Source organism: Stenella coeruleoalba (assembly GCF_951394435.1).
Source record: "Stenella coeruleoalba genome assembly, chromosome: 12".
NCBI classification, from domain to species: Eukaryota; Metazoa; Chordata; class Mammalia; order Artiodactyla; family Delphinidae; genus Stenella; species Stenella coeruleoalba.
Genome location: NC_137158.1, coordinates 10,140,135 through 10,163,199, shown reverse-complemented (window position 1 = coordinate 10,163,199; position 23,065 = coordinate 10,140,135). Strand labels below are relative to the sequence as shown.

The following is a 23,065-nucleotide window of genomic DNA, read 5'->3' as shown; positions in this document are numbered from 1 at the left end:
TCCGCCCAAATTACCCATTATTTCTTCCCTAAAGAAAGAGAAACTGAAAGCCAAAGAGTTTCCTCTTTGGGGGTGGAGGTGCAGGAACACCGGAACCAAGAGTCCAAAGGGTAAATGGACACATAGTCGTACACCTTCACATCGTCCAGCCCTCGTACCAACTGGCAGCGTGAAAGATTTAGTGATGCCTGATGGGAAAAAGGCAAACACGTCAGCCTCTTAATTTCAAATTTGAAGGAGACAAAATTGAGGATTAATTCTCAGACTTATATTGATTCCTTTAAGTCACTGCTATATTAGGTATAAAGAAAATTCTAGAAGGAAATGTATCTTTTAGAAAATTTGCATTACATGCTATTACCAGAGTTTCAGCAACAAAACACAGGCTGTTATTATGGGCACTTGATTTTCTCATGAGTTAAAAGCAGGCATTATGATATATGTGGTGTTTTATATATATATATATATGTGTGTGTGTGTGTGTGTGTGTGTGTGTGTGTGTGTGTGTGTTTATATATATATATATACACATATGTATACATATATATATACATACATATATATATATATGCTTGTTATGAGCTAGAACTTGGTAGTGATAGTTAGATGTTTTTATTATATATTTTTCTGAGTATTTTTATTATACCTTAATCTCAACAAAGGTGCAGAACTGTGACGTATACGTCTTTTTAAAATATTGGAAAACTACTCTCATTACTCCTAATTTTGTATAAAAATATCCACATTATTCCAACTATTCACCAGTATAAGTTCATACTAGCCTTTCATTTAAACAGTGTTTTTGAAGACAATTTTTAATATTTTATTCAGAATTTATTATAAGTATTTACTCAGGAGTACCATTGATTCAATGTGGAAATCTGTTAATTTTTGAAATAAGACAGTCTTGTACAAAGATTATGGTATGGTTGGAAATAGGATATTTGAGCTTCAATCTGTCTCACTGAATATAGACCACATGAATTATATATGTAAATCCCTATGCATTCATCTGAGATTATAGACTAAATAGGTGAGTCAAATGTTTCCTTAGTAAAACAACAAAAGGGAAGAATTAAATCTGCAGGCATAATGCATGGTAAACCTATTCCAAATTGCTGATAAAATAAGGATATTACCCTGGTTGGATAGAAGAAAGCACCCACCTTCTTCTGTGTGTTCCTAAAGCTCAGGTAACCGCCTTGTGTTACAACCACGCCAATGCATAGGGGTATTCCGCCTCAGCACACAGTTGGAACGGAGGCTCCAATTGTGATTCAAAATCCCTTTGTGTAGCATCAACACAGCAAGTTCTGTACTTCTGAGCGGGAACAGGGCTCACACAGCGTAGATGCACCTGTCTTTATATTCAAAGAGATGTGAACACTGGGTGCACAGAATCAATACTATTTACAGTCACACTGTTATAAGTCACGATTATTAGAGCCCAAAGTTGTTAACGTTGCCCATGGATGAAGGGCTGTGTCAAAGGCACCATATAACCATTGTTCTCTTGGTTATTCCTCCGCCCAGCCCCGTACCATAGATGAGACCCTGCAGGGACACCGGAGTGATCAAGGTCACCCAGTGAATCCTGGAGCCCGCGATGCACAGCCAGGCCTCTTTGATTCCGAAATGCACACATTCAGGCTCTCCCTCCCCTGCATCCCATAATAATTCCTACTACTAGTAGTGGTAAAACTGCACATCAGACAGACTCTTCTTTATGACCCGCATTCAGTATCTGGTTGTAAGAGCATGACGATGAAGTTTATTTCCCAGTTCCTGGAGCATTCAGTGCTCATGCTGCGTAATCTTGACCTAAATCATTTTTCCTCTATTTTCTTTTATGTAAGCAGGGATAGTAGTAATAACTGTCTTACTTACTGACTCTACAGAGCCAGAAGAAGAAGCAACAAGGGTTGTGTACGCAAGCACTCTGCTTTAGGTGCAAATGTTAGCTGTTGATAATACTCGGTCATAAAGAAAGCAAAGTGCACTCTGAGAGGAGAATTTCTTGGCCAATTAGACGTTAGAAGTGAGGAAAAAGGAAGCCCAAAAGATGCTCATACCTTGGACTTAAAAAAACTTCAAGGAGGTTTGTGTTCCTTCTCCAAGCCATCTTCCATGGGAAGTGTGGACCCTCCTGAGCTAGTCATGTCCATGCTGGGATTTTCTACATGTCTTCAGAATATTCTCAGTTCACAGTCTCCTTGTCATGTCAGGCAGGGCCGAGAGACAGGGAAAGGGGTTCTAGATCTTATCTGGATGCTGGGGAGGCACTGGCACTCTCTGGGATACGCCAGGGTGACCTCTCGAGCAGGACAGGGGCTCTGTCCCCACAGCCTACGTCAGGGCCTGCTGCATAGCAAGTGCTCAAAGATATTGGTTAAAAGGATGAATAAACCTCCACAGCTACAAAAGGGGTGAACTGGAATGGATGAGTAGTTTTCAGATATTTCCTTTTGCTGCAGAACTCTTTTCATCTTCAATAAGGTCCCCCAAAGGCAAAATATCAAGGAGCTAAGGCCGGGATCTGGGGATGCAGCAGCTACAGCACTACAGCACCTATGTACCCAGACCCTGCCCACCACCCTTCTCCTTGTCTACTCACTACTACTCCCCCAAACTCTGGGGCAAATCCACCAGACAAGTGTGGAAACCAGTGATTTGGATACAGAAGTCCCTTTTGACTCCAATTCCATGAGTCTAAATATTGATTTCTATCTTCAACGGGTTGATATGTTTATATCGAGGAAAGTAAACTATTTCCTATCTGGAATCAAGGGGCTTAATTAATAAAATACTGACTTTTTAATCATTCTCAATTGCTCGCCAATATCCACGTGCTCTCTCACATTTCCTCTCCTCTCTCGCAGCTGCCTGGCCCTAGCAAGTGGCCCATGAGCAGTAGTGACATACGTCCATTCGATGCCCCCCCATCCACCTCTTCCCTGGCCATGGCCACGTGTTCTGGAGGTCACACTACCTCCTGATGGAAGAGGCCACCCAACCCACAAGGAGCTGTGCAAGTGAGAAGTAAAGTTTTACTCTGTTAAGCCATGAAAACTTGAAGGTTGCTTGCATTATTTTTTCTGACAAATGCATACGTTTCATTTAATGGGGATATTTAGACTGAACACTGAATGGATCTTCTAAAATTCACTTCTCTGTTTTCCGACATAACAAGGAGTCCACAGAGTGTACTGCTTACAGAAGGCAAGGATGGTTGGGGAGCCGTGGTCTAAGTAGGAGGAGTGGATTTTCCAAGAACTCTGCGCCATAGTTGCCCCCAAACTTATGTCACTCAATGAAAATCCCATCACTGAATAGCTTCCATACTGTCTGAGGTTCCAGGTGGATGGTGCTGTCTATAGAAAATTGGTGGGAAGAAATATTATAGAGCTAAATAAAGGTTTCATGAAGGCATAGCTTCCCAATTAAATATAGAAAAAAAAAATAGAGAAATCAGTTCCCAAGGGAAGTCACCACCCTCCACAAATCTTATTCATTGCTTCGCAGGCATTTCCCAATGTTCTATAGATTGACTTAAAATGTAAGATTTGGGTGATACTGTCCAACTCCCGTAAGAGTCGTACAATCTGGACACTGTTAACAATTGATTTAAATATTCAATTTTGCTCATAAATCATAGGTTTATCTTATTAATTAACTTCATGTTTAACCTTTGGCTTCCTTAAGTTTTTAGGCAGTTAAGAAATGTTTAACTTTACCAAATTTCTTATTTTGATTTTCAGCTAAAATTATTAAGTGATGCTTTGCAAAGCTGCCCAGATGCCCCGTTCAAGGTGGGGGACTTACTCCCCCATATGTAGGGGGTGCTCTTAGCTGCCAGCCCTCCCTTTGAATTGTCCCCTGCTAACGAGAGCCGGGTCTCCGACGTCCAGGTCCCATGCCCTGGGCGGCATGAATCCGGTGACCCATCAATGCAAGAATATTGTAACAATTTTCAAAGCTCCCAAGGGGCTGACCGAGGCCTTACTGGACCTGCGCTGCAGCCCACCTTCTCCCACGTTCCAACTTGCTGCTTCCCTTCCCAGACAGATGTTAATCCTGAAAGCACTGCTTAAGAAACTTCTTGCACAAGAATTTCCATCTGAGTTTGTTTCTAGGGAACCTGACCGACAGTAAATCTAGATTACTCTCTAACCACGAGGACGGAAAACAAGTCACTGGAGTGGTCAGAGCTTCTCCCATCACGCCGTGTGTGCCAGGCTATCCCTCATGGTAAAGGATGTGAAGCGAATCACGTCACTCTCTATTCTGTATCCCCAAATGCATTCAAGTCAAAATAAACAGGAGCATCCTGAGAGAGAGGACAGAACATGAACTGAAGAGACGTGTGTGGAAAAGGAGCAGGACGGTGTGTCTTGATAATACAGTGCTCGTTTACGGAAACTTCATATGCATGTGCACACACACACACGTATGCATATTAATATGAATATATGCACTCATTACTGAACTGAAAAATATTTTTTCTGAATGTGAAAACTGACAATACAGACTGGAGAATATCTAGTGTCTCTAGTGTAGAAAAAAGAAGAACCTCAAAGCCCTAATCAGGGCTCTCTCTAGGCTGGAAGAAACAGAAACCTACTCAAACTCCATCAAGATGACACAGCCAAGTCTTCAAACAGCCTCACCGTGACTCAGCCCAGAGCTCAGGATCAAAGTCTCTTTGCTTGGCGTCTCGAGGGCCGAAAGGCCTCTCTCATCTGCACGTCTCGTATCTGAAAGTCTCCCTCCCGCTGACTCTTCTTGCACGTGGTTTCCTCTGGAATTTCCTGGTACATCCACACTCCTGCTTTCCACCTCAACTATTTCAGGCTTTCGTCCTCACCCTCAAATCTCCAACCCCCATCACTCTCAGAAGATGACTCAAATCTTACTTCCCAGAAAAATAGAAACCATCAGACACGAGGTCCCTCATCTTTCCAGTCACAAATGTACCCCCTCTGTTATTCAAACCATCTTGTTTTCTACATTCATTCCAACGAGTTTCAATCAATATTCTTAAATTTATTTTATTTAAATACTATTTTAAAGAGGCCCACATTAGACCTACCTCTCCTATCCCTCCTGGTATCTCTCCATGACCCTCTTCCCAAACTTCTGGAAAGATTTTCCCATTTTAATTACATGTATTTATCAACTATGTGCATGTATAAAGTTACCAGTGATATCTCCTTGTTATTGAATCGAATAGCTATTTATCAGTTTTCCTTGCATTGGCTGTCTCAGCAGAATTAGTTTTTTAGTAATTCAGATATAATTTACATACAGTGAAATGCACAGACCGTAAGTGTACAGTTTGATCGGTTCTGAGGAATGCATTCATATGTATAATATACATCCCTATCAAAATATAGAGCATTGCTTTCCCTCCAGAAAAGTGCCTCCTATCCCTTTCCTGTCCAGCCCTCACCCCTGCTACCATAAAACAGAAAACCAGTCTGGTTTCGAACATCATCGATTAGCTTTACCTATTCTACAGCTTCATGGAAATAGAATCATATGGTCTGCACTCTTTGTGTCTGGCTTTTTCCACGCTGCGTGATGTTTCTGAGATTCACGTAAGTGTTAATGTATCAGTGGTTTACTCCTGTTCATTGCTGGATAGTGTTTCATTGGGTGAACATACCATAGTTTTTATTTTTTTTCCAGGAAAGTAACAAAATATATTTTATTCATTAATTACTTGCCACATCTCTATTATTATTATTCTTTTCTACATTTATTGGTTCAATAATATTTGATTGCCTCTTTTTAAAAAAAATTTTATTAGAGTATAGTTGCTTTACAATATTGGGTTAGTTTTTAAGTTGCTAGGTTTTAAGTTTATTCTTCTGATGATGTATATCTGGGCTATCTCCAGTTTAGGGCTATTATGAAGAAGGCTGCTATGAACATTCTTGTATAAGAATTTTTGTGAATAAATGTTTTCATTTCTCTCTATAACTAGAATTGCTACCTCATAGTGTAGAAGCATGTTTAATTTTTAAAGAAATTGCCAAACATTTTTCTAAGCTGGTTCTACCATACTACGCTTCCATAGACAATGTATAAGAATTCTGGTGAAATTCTTCCTCAGCATTGAACGCTGCCAGTCTTTTTCTTTTTTTAGGCATCCTAGTGAGAGTGTCTTATCCTCCTCGAAATACTCTCGTCCCTTTTATTTGGTTTAACACAATGTCTCCAGGGTTTTACCCTACCTTTCTTTCTCTTTAATGTCTTTGCAAGGTCACTGCCCTCTTTCAGCTTTGAAAAGTGAAGATTCCTTAAGGCTCATTCCTGGATCTCATCACTCATCCTCACCAGTAGCTTCATTGCCACCTATGCAGGGATGCTTCACTGGGAGTTTACATTTCCAACCATCTTCTCTTCTGAGTTCCCAGCCTATTAGCCTGCAGAAGCCAAATGACCAAGACCAAACTCAGGGTCTCCCTTCCTTTCCTCCAGATGCTTTCCAAATCTGGTGGCACAAGTCAGAAGTCTACTCATAGTCAACCCATGAAAAGGAAAAACGTGTGGCTTTTGCTTCCCTAATCTCTCTCCAATCCAAACATTTTGCCAGCCCCACAGAAGCCACTGCTCCTAGCATCTCTCACCTGGGTTTTCTGCAATAGCCTCCCCTGGGTCTGTACACACCCCTGGGCCTTCAATCAATCAGTTCTTGATACTGTAGCCAGAATGATCTTTTAAAAATACTAATAGGCTTATATCATATCTCTCTGCCAAACCTTTTAGTTCTTTGGATAAAGATAAAGCTCTATTCCATGACCTGGAAGACCCCACGTTGTCAGGCTTTTGCCTATTTTTCCAAGACCCTCTCAGGCCATCTCCCTTTCTGCTCTTCCACGACACTGGCTTCCTTCCACTTTTTCAGACTCACCCCTTCCGCCTCCCACCAGGGACCCTCTGTGCTCCTCGCCTGCTGGGTACCTCACTCCCTATTTGCCTGACGAACTCCTCTTCATTCTCAGACCTTAGCTCGGTCCCACTGTCGTTTCCAGGGAGAGCCATTCATGGCCAGCCTGATCTCCATCCTAATCTCTGCTTTATATTCACTGATCAAAGTATCATATATTGTCCTGTATTGCATTCATCAGAGACATTAATTTCACATGGAATTTTAATTTTACCTAAGTAAAATGTACCTCCTCCTGCAAAGATCACGGGCTCTGGATAGTTGTATTAATTTCAGCACAGTATTTGGCATATAATAAATGCTCAATCCATTTTTGTTCCAAGAAAAAAATGAATGGGTATCATTCACTCTCCTGACCCCCTGACTGTTTCTTATTTCCATTTTGAAAGAGAACATTACTAGTCCTTGGCTGGCCAATGAATCATGAGGATTTGGATCATGTCCGTCTTTAGTCCAATTAGCACGGCCAGGGTGGGAGCATATGGAGATAGGGCTGCTTCTTCCAGAACGGCCACTGGGGCAAAATACACAGTAACTGTTGTGGTTACAAAAAGTAAGCAAATCATGTCTAGATCATGCGAATTCTCTGAATGAGATAAAATTAACTTCCTTAAAGAAGACTTTACAGAAAGAACACTTTAGTTTTCAGGTGTATGGGTGTGAGATTTATACGTACAGGTGCATGGGTGAGACGGGAGTGTTCCCAGAGCTGTATGTGGGGTGCCATCCCTTCCCTATCCCCCTGATTCTTTCTTTGGGTCATTGACCAACAGTCTAGCTGAAGCCGAACCTCCAAATGAGGGACAACCAAGGAAAGTTCTTCTCACAATAACGAAAACCACCTGGCTTTCCTAAGTGAAAAAACAAGACGTGATTTCAATCTGTACGTAATTCAAATGCATGGTAGGAAAAGCTATTTGGAATCATAAATAAATTACTGCATATTGAAAACATTGTCTCCTTCAGAGATGTATTAAAAATTAAAAATAAAATGATCACAGTTAAGAAGTATTGATACAACTTAAATATAATTGCAACAAATACCACTGCAAATGGAATCCTTAAATAAAGTATTTCTTGATCCCTGTAAATGACCTACTTATTTTGATTAATATGAAATATAACCAAATTCAAAATCAACAAAGTAATTAGAGGTTGCCTTGGAGTTTTCCATAATAGGATGTAATCTTACAGAGCAGGTAAGTCAAACCAAAATTGAAAAAAAATTAATTGTTTGAATTTGATGGTAGCTAAAATCAAACTGTGGGGAGGTAGTGTGACAGTGGAAAAAATACTGGACCAGGAGAAAGAAAATCCCAAGTCTTACACTTAGCTCTCTCACTAATTAATAATGAAAAGCTGAAAGGATGTCTGGGCTTCAGTTTTCTCTTCTTAAAAGTGGAGTTGGAATAAATCTTCAGTGGCTAAAGTGTGTTATCTTGATTGCAACGCTCATCAGTTGATGGCTTGGAGTGCCCCATCTAGAAAGGTTCTGAGGCATCCAGCATTTATCAGCGACGCTGCTCCATCTTCAGGAAGTTGCCTGTGCATTCTGGGTATTTGCCAGCCCTGGACCAGGCAGCCTCCAAGCTCCCACCCATCCCCATCTCAGCTCGGTCTAGCTGTCTTGTGTCAAAGACCAGTGCTTCCAGGGAGATCAGTTCAGTGCTTTGAGACCACCTAGAGGGGTGGGATAGGGAAGGTGGGAGGGAGATGCAAGAGAGAGGAGATATGGGGATATATGTATACCTATAGCTGATTCACTTTGTTATACAGCAGAAACTAACACAACATTGTAATGCAATTATACTCCAATAAAGATGTTAAAAAAAAAAAAAAAAAAGAAAGACCAGTATTTCTGTGCCCTGGGTCTTCAGACTGTGCAGCTCAGTTCAGCCAGCATGTGCTGAGGTCCCACTGTGTAAGAGCCACAGGTTAGGCAATGGGAATACAAAGATGAGTAAAAGAAGACACCTGCTTTCAAAGAGTTTAAGTCTGGAAGAAGATGGATAAAGATGTGGTATATATATACAATGGGATACTACTTAGCCATAAAAAAGAATGAAACAATGCCATTTGCAGCAACACGGATGGGCCTAGAGATCATCATACTGAGTGAAGTACGTCAGAAAGAGAAAAACAAATACCATATGATAATCACTTACAGGTGGAATCTAAAAAAAGGATACAAATGAACTTATATACAAAACAGAAATAGACCCACAGACCTAGAAAACAAACTTATGGTTACCAAAAGGGAAGTGGGGGGTGAAGGATAAATTAGGAGTTTGGGATTAACATATACACACTACTATACATAAAATAGATAATCAACAAGGACTGTATAGCACAGGGAACTCTGCTCAACATTCCCTTATAACCTATAAGGGAAAAGAATCTGAAAAAGAATAGATGTATATGTATAATGAATCACTTTACTGTACACCTGAAACTAACACAACATTGTAAATCAACTATACTTCAATCTTAAAAAACGTTTAGAATATGACTTAACGAGGGAGCATTTTTTAATTAAAAATATAGTCAGTATAATACTTTACGGTCATAAGCGTCTAATCTAATTCTGAACATCAAATCAGAGAACCCATATTATGCTTTACACTCTTCCTGAAGTTAATGATGTTTTAATTCAAAGGAAAAGTTTCCATTACGCTTGTCTGTCTAGAGGATTAATTTTTAAAATATATTGTTTACATCCTCCAACACTGACATTCAAGCACTTTCAGAATGCTGTCCTTCCAAAAGCCATGAATGATAAATTAAGAGTACAACACACCATCTGAAAATCCTATTTCAATTTCACCTTGTAATATCTAACAACCAGAATGTTCTCCTCATAAATTCTGGCCAACCTGCTTCTCTCAATAGCCAAAACACTCAGCTCATTTTTTGCTTTCAGAATCTGCTGATAGAATTCTCCTGGTTAGAATAAACTTCCCACTCCAGCCACCTACTCATACCCTGTGAATCCATCCAGCAGCCTCAGATGACTCCTCTGTTCCACATCCTCTGGATGGATTCATTCATTCTCACACACTGTTTAGAAAATCCAGGAGCCTATCACATGGCAAGCACTGTGCTCATATGACAGATACAAATGAGAATGACCCTGCTTTCAGGAGCTGACGCTGAGGTGACAGTGTCAGGGGAACAAGGTTACAGAAAAGATGTGCACAGAGGACAAACATAAAAGTTAATCTGGAAAGTCCGGGAAGATGTGCCAGATGAGGGGTCATGAGCTAATTTGAAAGGCTATGTAAGCATGAGGTAGATGAAGAAAAAGGAAACTCCTGACAGAGAGGAAAGCACAAGTGGAGCCACCAAGCTCTGGGGCAGCGATGGCGCCTTGGGAACAAGGCTCTAAGGCACTGGCAGGAGGCTATGTGTGGACCCCTGAGAGGAGATGCAGGTTACAGATTAGGAGGTTTAAACTTTACTCTGAAAGCAAAGGGGTTTTCCTGATGGGACGTGATCAGATGGATTTTAGAGAGGTTCCCCCGACAGCAGTGTGGGGACCGGAGGAGGTCTGGCTGGTGTCAGGGAAAGGAATTAGGAGGTTACTGCAGGCATCCAGGGGAGCAGGGATGAGAGTCTGCATTCAAGTAAAGGCAATGGAATTGGAAGAGAAAGGAGAAATTCAAAGAAGATGGAATCTGAAGAATCTGACAACAGAATGAATGAGCAGTTGCAATGGTGATCTACCCACAGAGACAGGGATTATAGAAAAGCATCAAGTTTAAGCAGAAGGTCAAGAAATGGATGGTGGGTAACACTCAGCTTGAAGCACCTATGGGACATCCAGGTGGAGACATTTAGCAGGTGGTCAGGTACACAAATCCAGAATTTAGTAGAAAATTCCAATGTAGTAACACAGACTTGGGATCATAAACACATAAGTGTGACTGAGTCCATGACTAGAAACTGCATAGAAGAAGGCAAATCAGAAGGAAATGGAATTATAGAAGGAAGCACAAGAAGAGCTCCCTCTCTCTCTCTCTCTCTCTCATATACATTCTTTTTTTGTATTCTTTTCCATTATGGTTTATCACAGGATATTGAAAATAGTTCCCTTTGCTGTACAGTAGTATCTTGCTGTTTATCCATTTGGACTGTGTTTTTTTTAATTGCACGTGGGACTCCAGGAATCTTCCACCTTGCTATCTTTATAGAAGGCAGGACTAGAAAGCCATCTGACTGATTTTCAATCATAGTTCTACTCAACATTGACGATTACAGCTACAAATACCACGAAATCCCTTTCTAATACCTGTGTCTGGGACAATACTCAGATGATACTATCTTTTCCAGACTGGTATCAAGTTTTTACTCCAGGCTGCTATATATTAGGTCACTATATTTGGCCTAGGGAACATAGACATCCATAAATTGAAATATTCAGCCTAATTGTAAGAAGATTTTATGGTATTTTATTTTTCCAAATTACATTTTATGACAATTGTTATGATGATTCTGAAGAATATCAAAGTAGGATCTCTTTATAATTTTTACTCTTATCAAAAATGTAATATCTAAAATATATCAGCCAGCTCATATAGATATCCCTTTATTTCAGACACTGGAGTGTAAAATGTATCATTTTCTTCTCAGAAAAAAAAAGGTTAGGAAAGAAGACTTAAGCTCCAATATATTACAAGACAGAGATAGCTAAGGCAGATAAATCTGCTAAGCATTTTTTTTTAAAAAAAGGAAAGCCATTGGGTTACTTTACTTCTGTTTCCATCTCTTTCTACTAAGACACTAACCTTTCTGACCTGGACAGAACTTCTGAATGTGTGTGTGTATATATATATATATATATATATATATATATATATATATATATATATATACTACCCTATATATAAGGAAAACTGATACATTGATTTATGAATTCCATAGATATTACAAACACCATCTGCCTAATTTTTCTAAAATGTAAACCCCCTAAATCAAAAATGGAACAACTAGCCACCTAAACAAAGAACTTCTCCTTGCATGTTAAGAGCTATGTTTAAACTACAAGAACGATAATGTGTCATGTGACACTTGTGCACTGATCACTTACAACTTTGAAATAACTCGATATTCTTCAAACTATACTACAAAGCTACATAATCAAGACAGTATGGTACTGGCACAAAAACAGAAATATAGATCAATGGAACAGGATAGAAAGCCCAGAGATAAACCCACACACATATGGTCACCTTATCTTTGTTAAAGGAGGCAAGAATATACAATGGAGAAATGACAGCCTCTTCAACAAGTGGTCCTGGGAAAACTGGACAGCTACATGTAAAATAATGAAATTAGAGCATTAACTAACACCATTCACAAAAATAAACTCAAAATGGATTAAAGACCTAAATGTAAGGCCAGACACTATAAAACTCTTACAGGAAAACATGGGCAGAACACTCTATGACATAAATCACAGCAAGATCCTTTTTGACCCACCTCCTACAGAAATGGAAATAAAAACAAAATAAACAAATGGGACCTAATGAAACTTAAAAGCTTTTGCACAGCAAAGGAAACCATAAACAAGACCAAAAGACAACCCTCAGAATGGGAGAAAATATTTGCAAATGAAGCAACTGACAGGGGATTAATCTCCAAAATTTACAAGCAGCTCATGCAGCTCAATATCAAAAGAGCAAACAACCCAATCCAAAAATGTGCAGAAGACCTAAATAGACATTTCTCCAAAGAAGACAGACAGATTGCCAGCAAACAGGTGAAAGGATGCTCAACATCACAAATCATTAGAGAACTGTAAATCAAAACTACAATGAGGTATCACCTCACACCAGTCAGAATGGCCATGATCAAAAAGTCTACAAACAATAAATGCTGGAGAGGGTGTGGAGAAAAGGGAACCCTCTTGCAGTGTTGGTGGGTATGTAAATTGATACAGCCTCTATGGAGAACAGTATGGAGGTTCCTTAAAACCTAAAGATAGAACTACCATATGACCCAGCAATCCCACTATTGGGCATATACCCTGAGAAAACCATAATTCAAAGAGTCATGTGCCACAATGTTCACAGCAGCTCTATTTACAATAGCCAGGACATGGAAGCAACCTAAGTGTCCATCGACCAATGAATGGATAAAGAAGATGTGGCACATATATACAATGGAATATTACTCAGCCATAAAAAGAAACAAAATTGAGTTATTTGTAGTGAGGTGGATGGACCTAGATACTGTCATACAGAGTGAAGTAAGTCAGAAAGAGAAAAACAAATATCGCATGCTAACACATATATATGGAATCTAAAAGAAAAAAAAAAGGTTCTGAAGAACCTAGGAGCAGGGCAGGAATAAAGACACAGATGTAGAGAATGGACTTGAGGACACGGGGAGGGTGAAGGGTAAGCTAGACAAGGTGAGAGAGTGGCATGGACATATATACACTACCACATGTAAAACAGATAGCTAGTGGGAAGCAGCCACATAGCACAGGGAGATCAGCTTGGTGTTTGTGACCACCTAGAGGGGTGGGATAGGGAGGGTGGGAGGGAGACGCAAGAAGGAGGAGATATGGGGATATATATATGTGTATAGCTGATTCATTTTGTTATAAAGCAGAAACTAACACACCATTATAAAGCAATTATACTCCAATAAAGATGTTAAAAATAAATAAATAAAATAACTCTATATTCTTGAGATTAAGAAAACTGCTCACATATCGATCAAGAATGTTTTGCGTGCAGAAATGTAAGTTGGGAGCTAATCGAATAGACTCCATAAAGTCTAGCAAATACAGACAGAGAGCTCCATCAATATAGGAGTTCCCATGTGTGAATATGCAGACCATGCATGAGAGTCCATGAAAAGAAGCTAAGCTGTAGGACATTTACATGACAGTACAGACACCTTAATTGGTTTTCAATTCACATCCCTTCTCTATGTAAATATAATGGCTTCTCCCAGACAATCATTATCTGACATAATGATGGGAAATATAAAAATATATACTAAATAGTATGTAAATCATTAGCAAGGTATTATCATTTACACTACATAAAGATATCTGTTTGGTTCATTGTGTTTCTTTAATATTGAATTAAACACTTTCCTTTCAAATTGCATGAAATTACTTTCTGTAATATTATCTTACTTTACTATCTAAACTTCAGAAGAATGATCAGAATATTGCATCCTAAAATCCAGTTAAATGTCTTCTCTAAGTCACAGGCTGCTCCTTTGCAAGGCCCGAAGAAAAATCTTCAGAGAGAGAGCCCTGCACGAGGTTGCATTCCTCGTTACTATTATTTGAAAAGTGTTTTGAACTTTTAAATTCAACTTTGTCATAAAAGGTAGCATTCCACTGAGAATCCATTAAAGATAACACATGATTCTCAGCAAAAGCCTTTCCATTTACCAAAAGATGATTTTCAAGATTCTACAACTCGCTTGTGTTACTTATTGATAATTACTAATTGCTATATTTTATGACAGTTAACTGCTTAAACTTTCGGAAGTTTTAAATGAATAATTTGTTTCAGGGAAAGCAAAACTTATAAAAAGGGAGATAATTTAATGTATCATCTGGATTGAAATTCAAAACTGAGAGAAAGGGGTACTAGCCATAATTACAGCACAAATGTGGCATCAACAGATACTGTCCCGGGCAAACCAACATGTACAGCCACTTTCTTTTGAAACATTCTATTTTTTATTTAAATAAGTGTTCCTATGTACGAGAAGTTTTCACAAGTTAGCAAAAGATGAAGGAATATCTAAAGTCAATTCTGCAGACCTAAATAGACATTTCTCCAAAAAAGGCATACAGATGTCCAACAGGCACATGAAAAGATGCTTGACATCTCTAATTATTAGAGCAAAAATGTAAATCAAAACTACAATGAGGTGTCACCTCATACCAGTCAGAATGGCATCATCAAAAAATCTACAAACACTAAATCCTGGAGAGGGTGTGGAGAAAAGGGAACCCTCCTACACTGTGGGAACGTAAACTGGTGCAGCCACTATGGAGAACAGTATGGAGGTTCCTCAAGAAACTAAAATAGAGTTACAATATGATCCAGCAATCCTACTCATGGGCATACACCCAGACAAAACACTACTTCAAAAAGATACTTGCACCCCAACGTTCATAGCAGCACTATTTACAATAGCCAGGACATGGAAACAACCTAAATGTCCATCGACAGAGGAATGGATAAAGAATATGAGGTACATATATACATGGAATATTACTCAGTCATAAAAAAGAATAAAATAATGCCATTTGCAGCAACATGGATGGACCTAGAAATTGTCATACTGAGTGAAGTGAGTCAGAAGGAGAAAGACAAATATCATATGATATTACTTATATGTTGAATCTAAAATATGATGTAAATGCATTTACTCACAAAACAGAAACAGACTCACAGACATAGAGAACAGACTTTGGGTTGCCAAGGGGGAGGTGGGTGGGGAAGGGATGGATTGGGAGGTTGGGATTAGCAGATGCAAACTATTATTTACAGGATGGATAAACAACAAGGTCCTACTGTATACCACAGGGAACTATATTCAATATGTTGTAATAAACCATAAGGGAAAAGAATATATATATATATATATATATATATATATATATAAAACTTAATCACTTTGCTGTACAACAGAAACTAACGCAACATTATGAATCAACTGTACTTCAATAAAATAAATTTTTAAAAAGTAAGGTTAATTCTGCAGTATATTCCCCTTTCACCATCCACAGAACACTGACCTAGATCAAAATAAATGTACATAAACCTGAAGTAAAAGTGTAAGAATATACATAAGAAAGCCTGAGACATCCAGCACAGAATCTTAAAAAGTTCTTCAACACGTACAATCGATTCAATCTAACCCATACCCAACAGTAAACTGATATGAAAGAGGAATTACTACTGGACAAGTATATGGCCCCTTATTCAGCTAATTTAAAGTGAATAACTTATTAAATCCAGTGACACTAAAATCATCCGTCTGTTTCTCCCAATTTTTTTCTAGCAAAAGTTGAGGGAATGACCCTAAGCTAATTTCTCTGCTTACTTTTGAATTAAGGTTGCCTTTTAGGTATTTCAAACTCTATCACTTTGCCCACATTGCTTTTTGTGCTAAAGACATTTACGTGCTATTTAATGAGAAAGAAAGAAAAAGGGAAGGAAAGTAAATATAACCTCAGGTCAAACCCTGGACTCATTTTACCTTTGACCTCTTCGCCAAATTCTCACCCTGGTGGCTGAAGCCCTGAACACACCTCCCTGCCAGCACGATATGATGGATGGATTCTTCTACAAGAACCCATCTCCGCAGGACCTCTAGTAGCTGCAATCGTCACAGGAGAAGATGCTCTGGGGATTCTTCTATAGTTTTACAAAGTAAAGTTAATAATGCCACCCTTCCTTGGTACAGCACTTTGAAGTTTAGGGTGCCTCTACCATCATGTTAAAGCCTCGTAGGTTAGAAGGGCAGACATTATCACTTTCACCTTACACAGGAAGAAACTGGGGTGCGGATGAGTTAACTTATTGATGTTTACACCTATAGAAAGTGTCAGTGTTAAGAGCAGAATCTAGTCCACTGCTCTATCTAACTATCTGATGCTCACCTCCCCTTCTGGTCACGGCAGTCTTAAAATGGTAGGAACTAAGCCAATGTCGGGCTAAGGCAGAAGACTCTCTCTTTACTCTACGCAACAGCCCAATTCCTGACCCAAGTCTCATACCTGACACAGTGGTCTTATTGTTGAATTGAATCACACATGATACTTTGTTAGAAATAGCCTACCGAACATACAAAATTCAGAACAATAGTAGAGAGAAGAGAGAACCTCATGGTGGAGGAAAGATGCGGAGGCATTCGAAAGCACTGACAGCTAATGAGTCAGATCAGAGAGCACAGGTGCACACGGGGTTAGCCAGTCACCTGTGGCCCGTTCCAGAGCCTGGAGACTGGAGTCCTCGGGAAAAGGCTGGAAAATGCCACTAGCCACGTGACATCTTTCTTGCTCCTTTAGTTTAGTTTCTGCACTCCAGGATCAAATGTCACAAGGAAAGGGTTTGGAAGGCTTTGAGCTAGTTCTGGGAATTTCACTAACAGAAACTAATAGAATAGTCACAAGGTAGACCTCTCAAGAGGTGAGCATATGGGGCAGAGTGAAACATGTAACGTATCCAGCCAAATGCCTAAATGTTAAGCCCCTTCCCCAATGGAAGAGGGAAACAAACCGTAATAGCCAAAGCTTAATGCACTTTTGGAAAGACTTATAAGAACACTAAAGGTTTGGAGTCCACGTATGTGGGTTCTGGGTTCTATTACTTTAGTTGCCTCGTGCCTCAGGCCAACTTAGTTCAACTCTCAGGACCAGCTCGAAAATACCCAACTCCCATAAAGGACAAAATGTAGAAGTTGTTTAAAGATATAAAATAGTCCATAACGATAAATGAACTGCAGTTCAATGAACTTTACAATCCATGGTACAGCAAGCTCATCTATCTGCATATTGCAGATGTAGGAAGATAGTAATATCATTGCAGGAATTGCTACTTTATATCTTTGCAGGAAGCTGGCTCTTACTGCGCAGGTTAAATTCAAACCACTCTCTCATCTGACCGGTTGAGCGAGTAACACTCCCAAGGTGCTGTGTTTCTATTCAAGTCTGCAGGGGCACCTAGAGCCCACACTGGTTTCCATATTCTACTCCAGACTTAGTAAACTGTTTACCTCAGCAATGGTGCCCCTCACTTCTGGTTAAGAAGGAATAAACAGAGGTGAAAGAGAGTCAAGACAGGTTGGCAAAAATGTGAACTAAGTGTTATGTTTCTTACCCTCTATTCTCTTTGACAACGCCTTACTTCTTTCAATTTTTTTTTTTTTTTGTAGGCTTCTCTTTTCTGAATTTTCTCCATGAGCATTTGGGCATGCACATTTACTAAGACAGGTTGTTGTTGAAAGCAGAAAACTGCAATGGTTCTGGGATAACCTTCCCTAAATGTAACCCTATCCATTAGGGGTGTGAAGGAGACTAGACATTTCCTCTCCCCGACTTTTCTACTTAACACAGCATCTGGGAACATGTAGACACCTGCTCATGCTTTAGCAGTTTCTCAAATTACTCTTTGCTTTTTCTCTTTTCCCTTCTTACCCACCTCTGCCTCAGCAACATGAGAGAATATTTTGGGGTGTAAGACATGAAAATCTTGGCAAACCTCAATGAAAACATGATAACCTACATTCTGGGGACTCTGTCCTCACTCTACCCCAGCTACCCCCAACTACCTTTCCTTCTTTTCCCAGTTGCTAACTGAGCCTTCTGGATACATTTTGGGTCACAATATTATAATTGGTTGGAGGGAGAAAAAAGAGATAGAAAAGCTGAAGGTGCAAGGGTTCTACCCCTCTACTTTGTCTCTCCTCTCACAAAGGAAGTAGGTATTACAGATGTTTGAAGAGCTAGTGGGCGTGAGCTTCCCTGTTAAGCGAGAGGGAGAATTCCAAAGTCAATATTCTTTATAAATCAAATCACACAATGAATTGTAGGATTTGTAAGAAAAAAAAAGAACCTCCTAGAATCCCAATTTAATTTTCTTGCCCACATGTATACAATTTAAGAGACAGGACTAGAATCTGAACCCCGAATGCTCAGGTCCAACATTAATGGACTTACCATTGTGCTTTTTATTATCTTCAAACTGGGGACAATTCCCTCGCCCTCAATCCACTGGGAAATTCTATTAAGGGCGTGGGTGAAGCTCCAGGGTCTCCTAGAATCAGCAGCTGATCTTCTGAATCAGCCTAACCTGTCAAACCCCTCCTCTGAAACTGAGGGACGAACAGACATTAATCTAAGGAGTAGGTAGGTGAAGTACAGGCTTCTTGTTGGTAAAAGGACAGTGCAGCATGTGGGATGATACTTGGACTTGGAATAAAAGGTCTGGGTTTGAATCCTGGCCGGGCCATATTATGTGAGTAGGTTCAAGGTATTCCAGGAACCCTCTAAGGGCAGGATGAGGATTTGGGGGTTATATGACCCCACTTACCTTCTGCACAAGCTGTTTGTGAGAATCCAAATATACATATATTGAACTTGAACACAGTTCAACTCTTTGGCATTTGGTTCAATAACCATTTAGAATAATGGCCAGCATGAGGTAAATGCTCAATAAATGTTAGTAATTCTATTAAATATTCCCACATGGTTCTCAATTCCCAGCCACTAGCCATTGTTTTCAGTCTCTGCTTCTATGTTTTCTCTTGTCTTGCTACTCTATAGTTCCTTTCTCTATGAAGCTTTTATAAAAATGAAATAGGATTTTAGATCTAATGAGATCTTCTCTGATTTAGGTCCCAGATAACGCAGTTTTCAACCCATGTAATATACTGGCTCTTGGGGTCTGGTGACAGTTACTTGAAGGAGTATTCATGGAGGAGGTTAGGTTTCAAAAGACTTCTAGAACACACACTCACATCCACACCTACACACATCTACACACACACCCCAAAACCCTACCAAGATGAAGAAAGACCTTCTTTCTGCAGGGAATTAAATCAACCATTAGAAATTATTTGCAAGAGTCAACTATTTTTTGTTAGATGGCAATGGTATTTGAAATCAGTGCACTTTGCCAACAAAATGAATTATTTTTAGGACAAAGTACTTACAATTTCAAAGAAAAATTATTCCTGAAATCTTGAGGTGAAAGCAGCTTCATTATCCTTTTCCATTTATACATATTTAAAGACATTATCGAGGCCAAATCCAAGTAGTAATATACAACCAAGGCTGATGAAACTGTACGAGTATATTTTAATTGATATCTTATAACGTTTCTTTGGCGTGTTCGCCCATCAGTTTTCTCTCTTCTCTCTACTAGCGCCTGTTTTTACAAATTGTGAACAGAGAGCACACACAGGAAGCAGGGAGCTCAGCCGATGGCTCTGCAGTAATGACCAAGGGGAATTTTAAGTCTAAATGCTGAGTTACCAGGACTTTCGCTTCGCAGGGCCTGTTGTGGGACTAAATTCTCAGATATGTGCTAGAACGACCGCGTGCTACCGCCAAAACTCATCTCCAATTGAACGATTATTTCAAAGGCTGTGAAAAGCCTCCTGTTTTCCAGTTTACCTTTATGCAAAGTTTAGAAAGGGCCACCATCCGAGACTCTGTGTCATCAAGTTCCCATATAGGTGTGTCATCTGAATAACCCCTACAGTCCCCAGTTTCTAAGACATAAGCTGCCCTCTAGAAAAAAGTCCATCTCTGTTCCACTAATTTGTGGACAACAAGACAGGCTTCCATGGAAGCACACTGGGATTCCACAACATCCCCAGTCTGCCACCACACAGAAGGCCAAGACGTTAGCAGCGGAGGCTGATTGATAAAGTGAGTGCCGAGGCCTGCGATTGCAGAGGCTGTGGTGTGGCAGCATCACACACTGCAATATTTAGAGAATCCTTGCAATAAAGGAGCACCACGTGCGTGCCAGGGAGAGCCGTCAAGCCACAGCAGTGGGAAAGATGCTTTTGACGTCAACAGTTGGACGGTGTCCTTCATTTTTATTTGTCCATAGAAGCCTGTAGGATCTGATCCCTCCTGGAACTGCCCCTTCCCCACTTAGAGCCCCTCTCTCCACCAGCCCTGAAACAGCCAGTGAAGAGGAGAGATGCCCACTGGCTTGCCCTGTGCCTTCCCTTCCCAGTCAGGCAGCAGCCCATGTGTCCCATCGCCTGCTGGAGGCCTCTGTCCACCTGCTGTCTGCAGTGAACACCGAAAGGAACGGGAGCAAAACTGTGCATCCTGACCAGCAGAAGAGGTGTCCGGGACAGGTGGCGGGGGGCTGTGACGGGTGAGGACAAGACGGACTGACAACCAGACAGACAGACAACAGCACCAGCAGACACCATGCATTACTTCCAGTCTCAGACGCGGGGAAGCCTGCAGCGCCAGGGACCTTCCACCAGGGACAGGCAGCGGATTAACAAGGTTCTGCTTCCTGCACGCCTGCAGGCTTCAAGTCCCTGCTTTTTGGCTAAGAAGGAACAGGGAATCCAGAAACCTGCTGCTCTTCAGAGAACCAGGCCAGCTCCGGCCTTCCCAGTTAATGGCCCCTCTCTCTGCGTCTACGTTAAAAGGGCAGGGATGACTGGATTTCTCCTCTTGTGCTGTGACCAACCCTCACTGCTCTCCCTCAACGCCCCCTCTCCCATCTGGGCTGCAGCTGCGCTAGTGGAGACCCGGCAGGCTGGGGATGCAGCCCCTCCAGCTCTCTGCTGCCAGGCTCTGCTGCCCCAAGGGGGAAGAGGGAAACTTCCCTCCTGTGACAGCATCTTCTCTTCAGGAGGCCATCCCGAGGGTGGGCGGGGGAGAGGCGGGAGGGCGTGTGCTGGGCCCGGGTTGGGGTATGGGGGTGCCGCCCCCCCCCTTTGCTCTCCGCTGTAACTCCACAAGCAACAGGCTCCCTCCGGCTCTTCTCTCCGATCTTCCGCCCCAGATACACCTTCTGGCCTTAACGCGGGGAACCAAGGCACAAGTCCCCATCAGGGCCTCTAGATTTCCTCACTGCCAAGTTGAAAACTTTCCCCAATACAGGAGGACCTCTCGGGGAAGGCAGGGTTCACGTCCGGGCAAGGCAGGGTTCACGTCCCCTTCAGCTCCACTGCACGGGGATGGGAGGGAGGCGGGAGGCCAGCACCTTGTGAGCAGTTTCGCCCGAGACTAAGGCAGGTGGCAGGGCATTGTCACACGCGCCTGCCTAGCCAGCCACCAGCCCCGTCCCCTCCCCAGACCCAGGAAAACTGGGCGCTGGATGGAGATCCCCTGAAGGGTTGATGGGCTTTAAAGAAGGGGGGATGTGTGCAATAATCAGTCCCCTTATGGTACGGCTTGCACCAGGAAACGAGAAGGCCCTGGAACTCCCTTGGAAACCAGTAAAGAGGAACCTCTATTTCATTCAGGCCAGAGTCCCCATCAGCTTCTCCCATTATTAAAAACTTTGCATTGCCAATGGCATTGTATACGGGGAGGAATATCTGTCTTCACACAGGTATTCCGTGCAGAAGACCCCGAAGCAAAGGTTAGAGAGACGCTGAAGAAGCAGGTTACCAAAGATGGCAACTGCCCAAAAAAAAAAAGACCCAACCTCGAGCTGTGAGATGAATGAGTAGCAAAATGAACACTCACAATAAGCATTTTTCTTACACCAATACTGACACCCTCGGCTGGGGCAATCCCAGCCGGCTCGACAACTCCAGGGAAAGAAGAGCTATTCCCAGCAGCTCTTCGCCCACCTCCCCTTCCTCCGCTCAGCCTGTGCCCCTCACCTGCTCCCGGCCCAGGGCCCTTCCTTCCACGCGGGCGGAATCGGCTCTTTTCAGCCTGGCACATCCCACCCCGGCTGGCGCCGTCCCCCCAGTCCTCCCTGGCACCTGGGTCCCCAGCCGTCCTCTCCGGGCTCCCGGCTCAGGGCTCAGCGCATCCCCGCCTGCCACCTGTCCTCCCACCCGCCTCCCCGCCCCGGCCCCGCGCCCCCGGCCCCCAGGCGGGCGCCTCCGCCCGCACCCGGCACCCGGCCCGCCTCTGACCCGCACGCAGCCGGTAGGAGCGGGTGACGGCGGGGAACGGCCCGATGGAGGCACGGATGGCGCGGCCGCGCAGGCTTACTTGAGCATGGCTTCTTCCTTCTCCTCCTCTTCTTTCTGCCGGTCCATCACTGCCATGATGATGTTCCTCTCCTCCTCGGTCAGGTGGCTCAGGTCGGGCAGCTCGGGCATCGGGGGAGGCACGGTGGGCGGGCGGGGACCGCGGGGCCCCACGGCCGAGGACATCTTCGCGGCCTGCCCGCCCCTCGGCTGGCCTGGGCTCGGCGCGGGCGCACCTTCCGACGCACGCCCGGCGGCTGCGCCCCTGCTCGGCTCACCGCGGAGCCCTCCCGGCGGCGGCGGCGGGGCAGGGGAGCGCGCGAGCCCGGGCTGTCATGGTCCTCCGCCTCCACCCAGCCCCGGATGCTGCCTTTGTTTTGGTGGCCCTGGCGAAGCGCGGGCGCCCGGGCGCTTCCCGCAGCCCAGCCTCCCGGGCGGGGG

General features: G+C 42.3%; 1 protein-coding gene across 3 annotated transcripts in view; it reads right to left on the bottom strand.

The window, feature by feature from the left end:
* Positions 1-22,810, bottom strand: part of LOC307195141 (regulating synaptic membrane exocytosis protein 1-like) — a gene marked incomplete at both ends in the record, with an annotated part of 196,126 nt that extends 173,316 nt beyond the window's left edge. For all 3 annotated transcript variants that reach the window (XM_079939001.1, XM_079939002.1, XM_079939003.1), the window contains one exon: positions 22,647-22,810. In XM_079939001.1, coding sequence (XP_079795127.1) covers positions 22,647-22,810 — 164 coding nt within the window. The remainder of the gene's footprint in view (positions 1-22,646) is intronic.
* Positions 22,811-23,065: the final 255 nt, after the last annotated feature.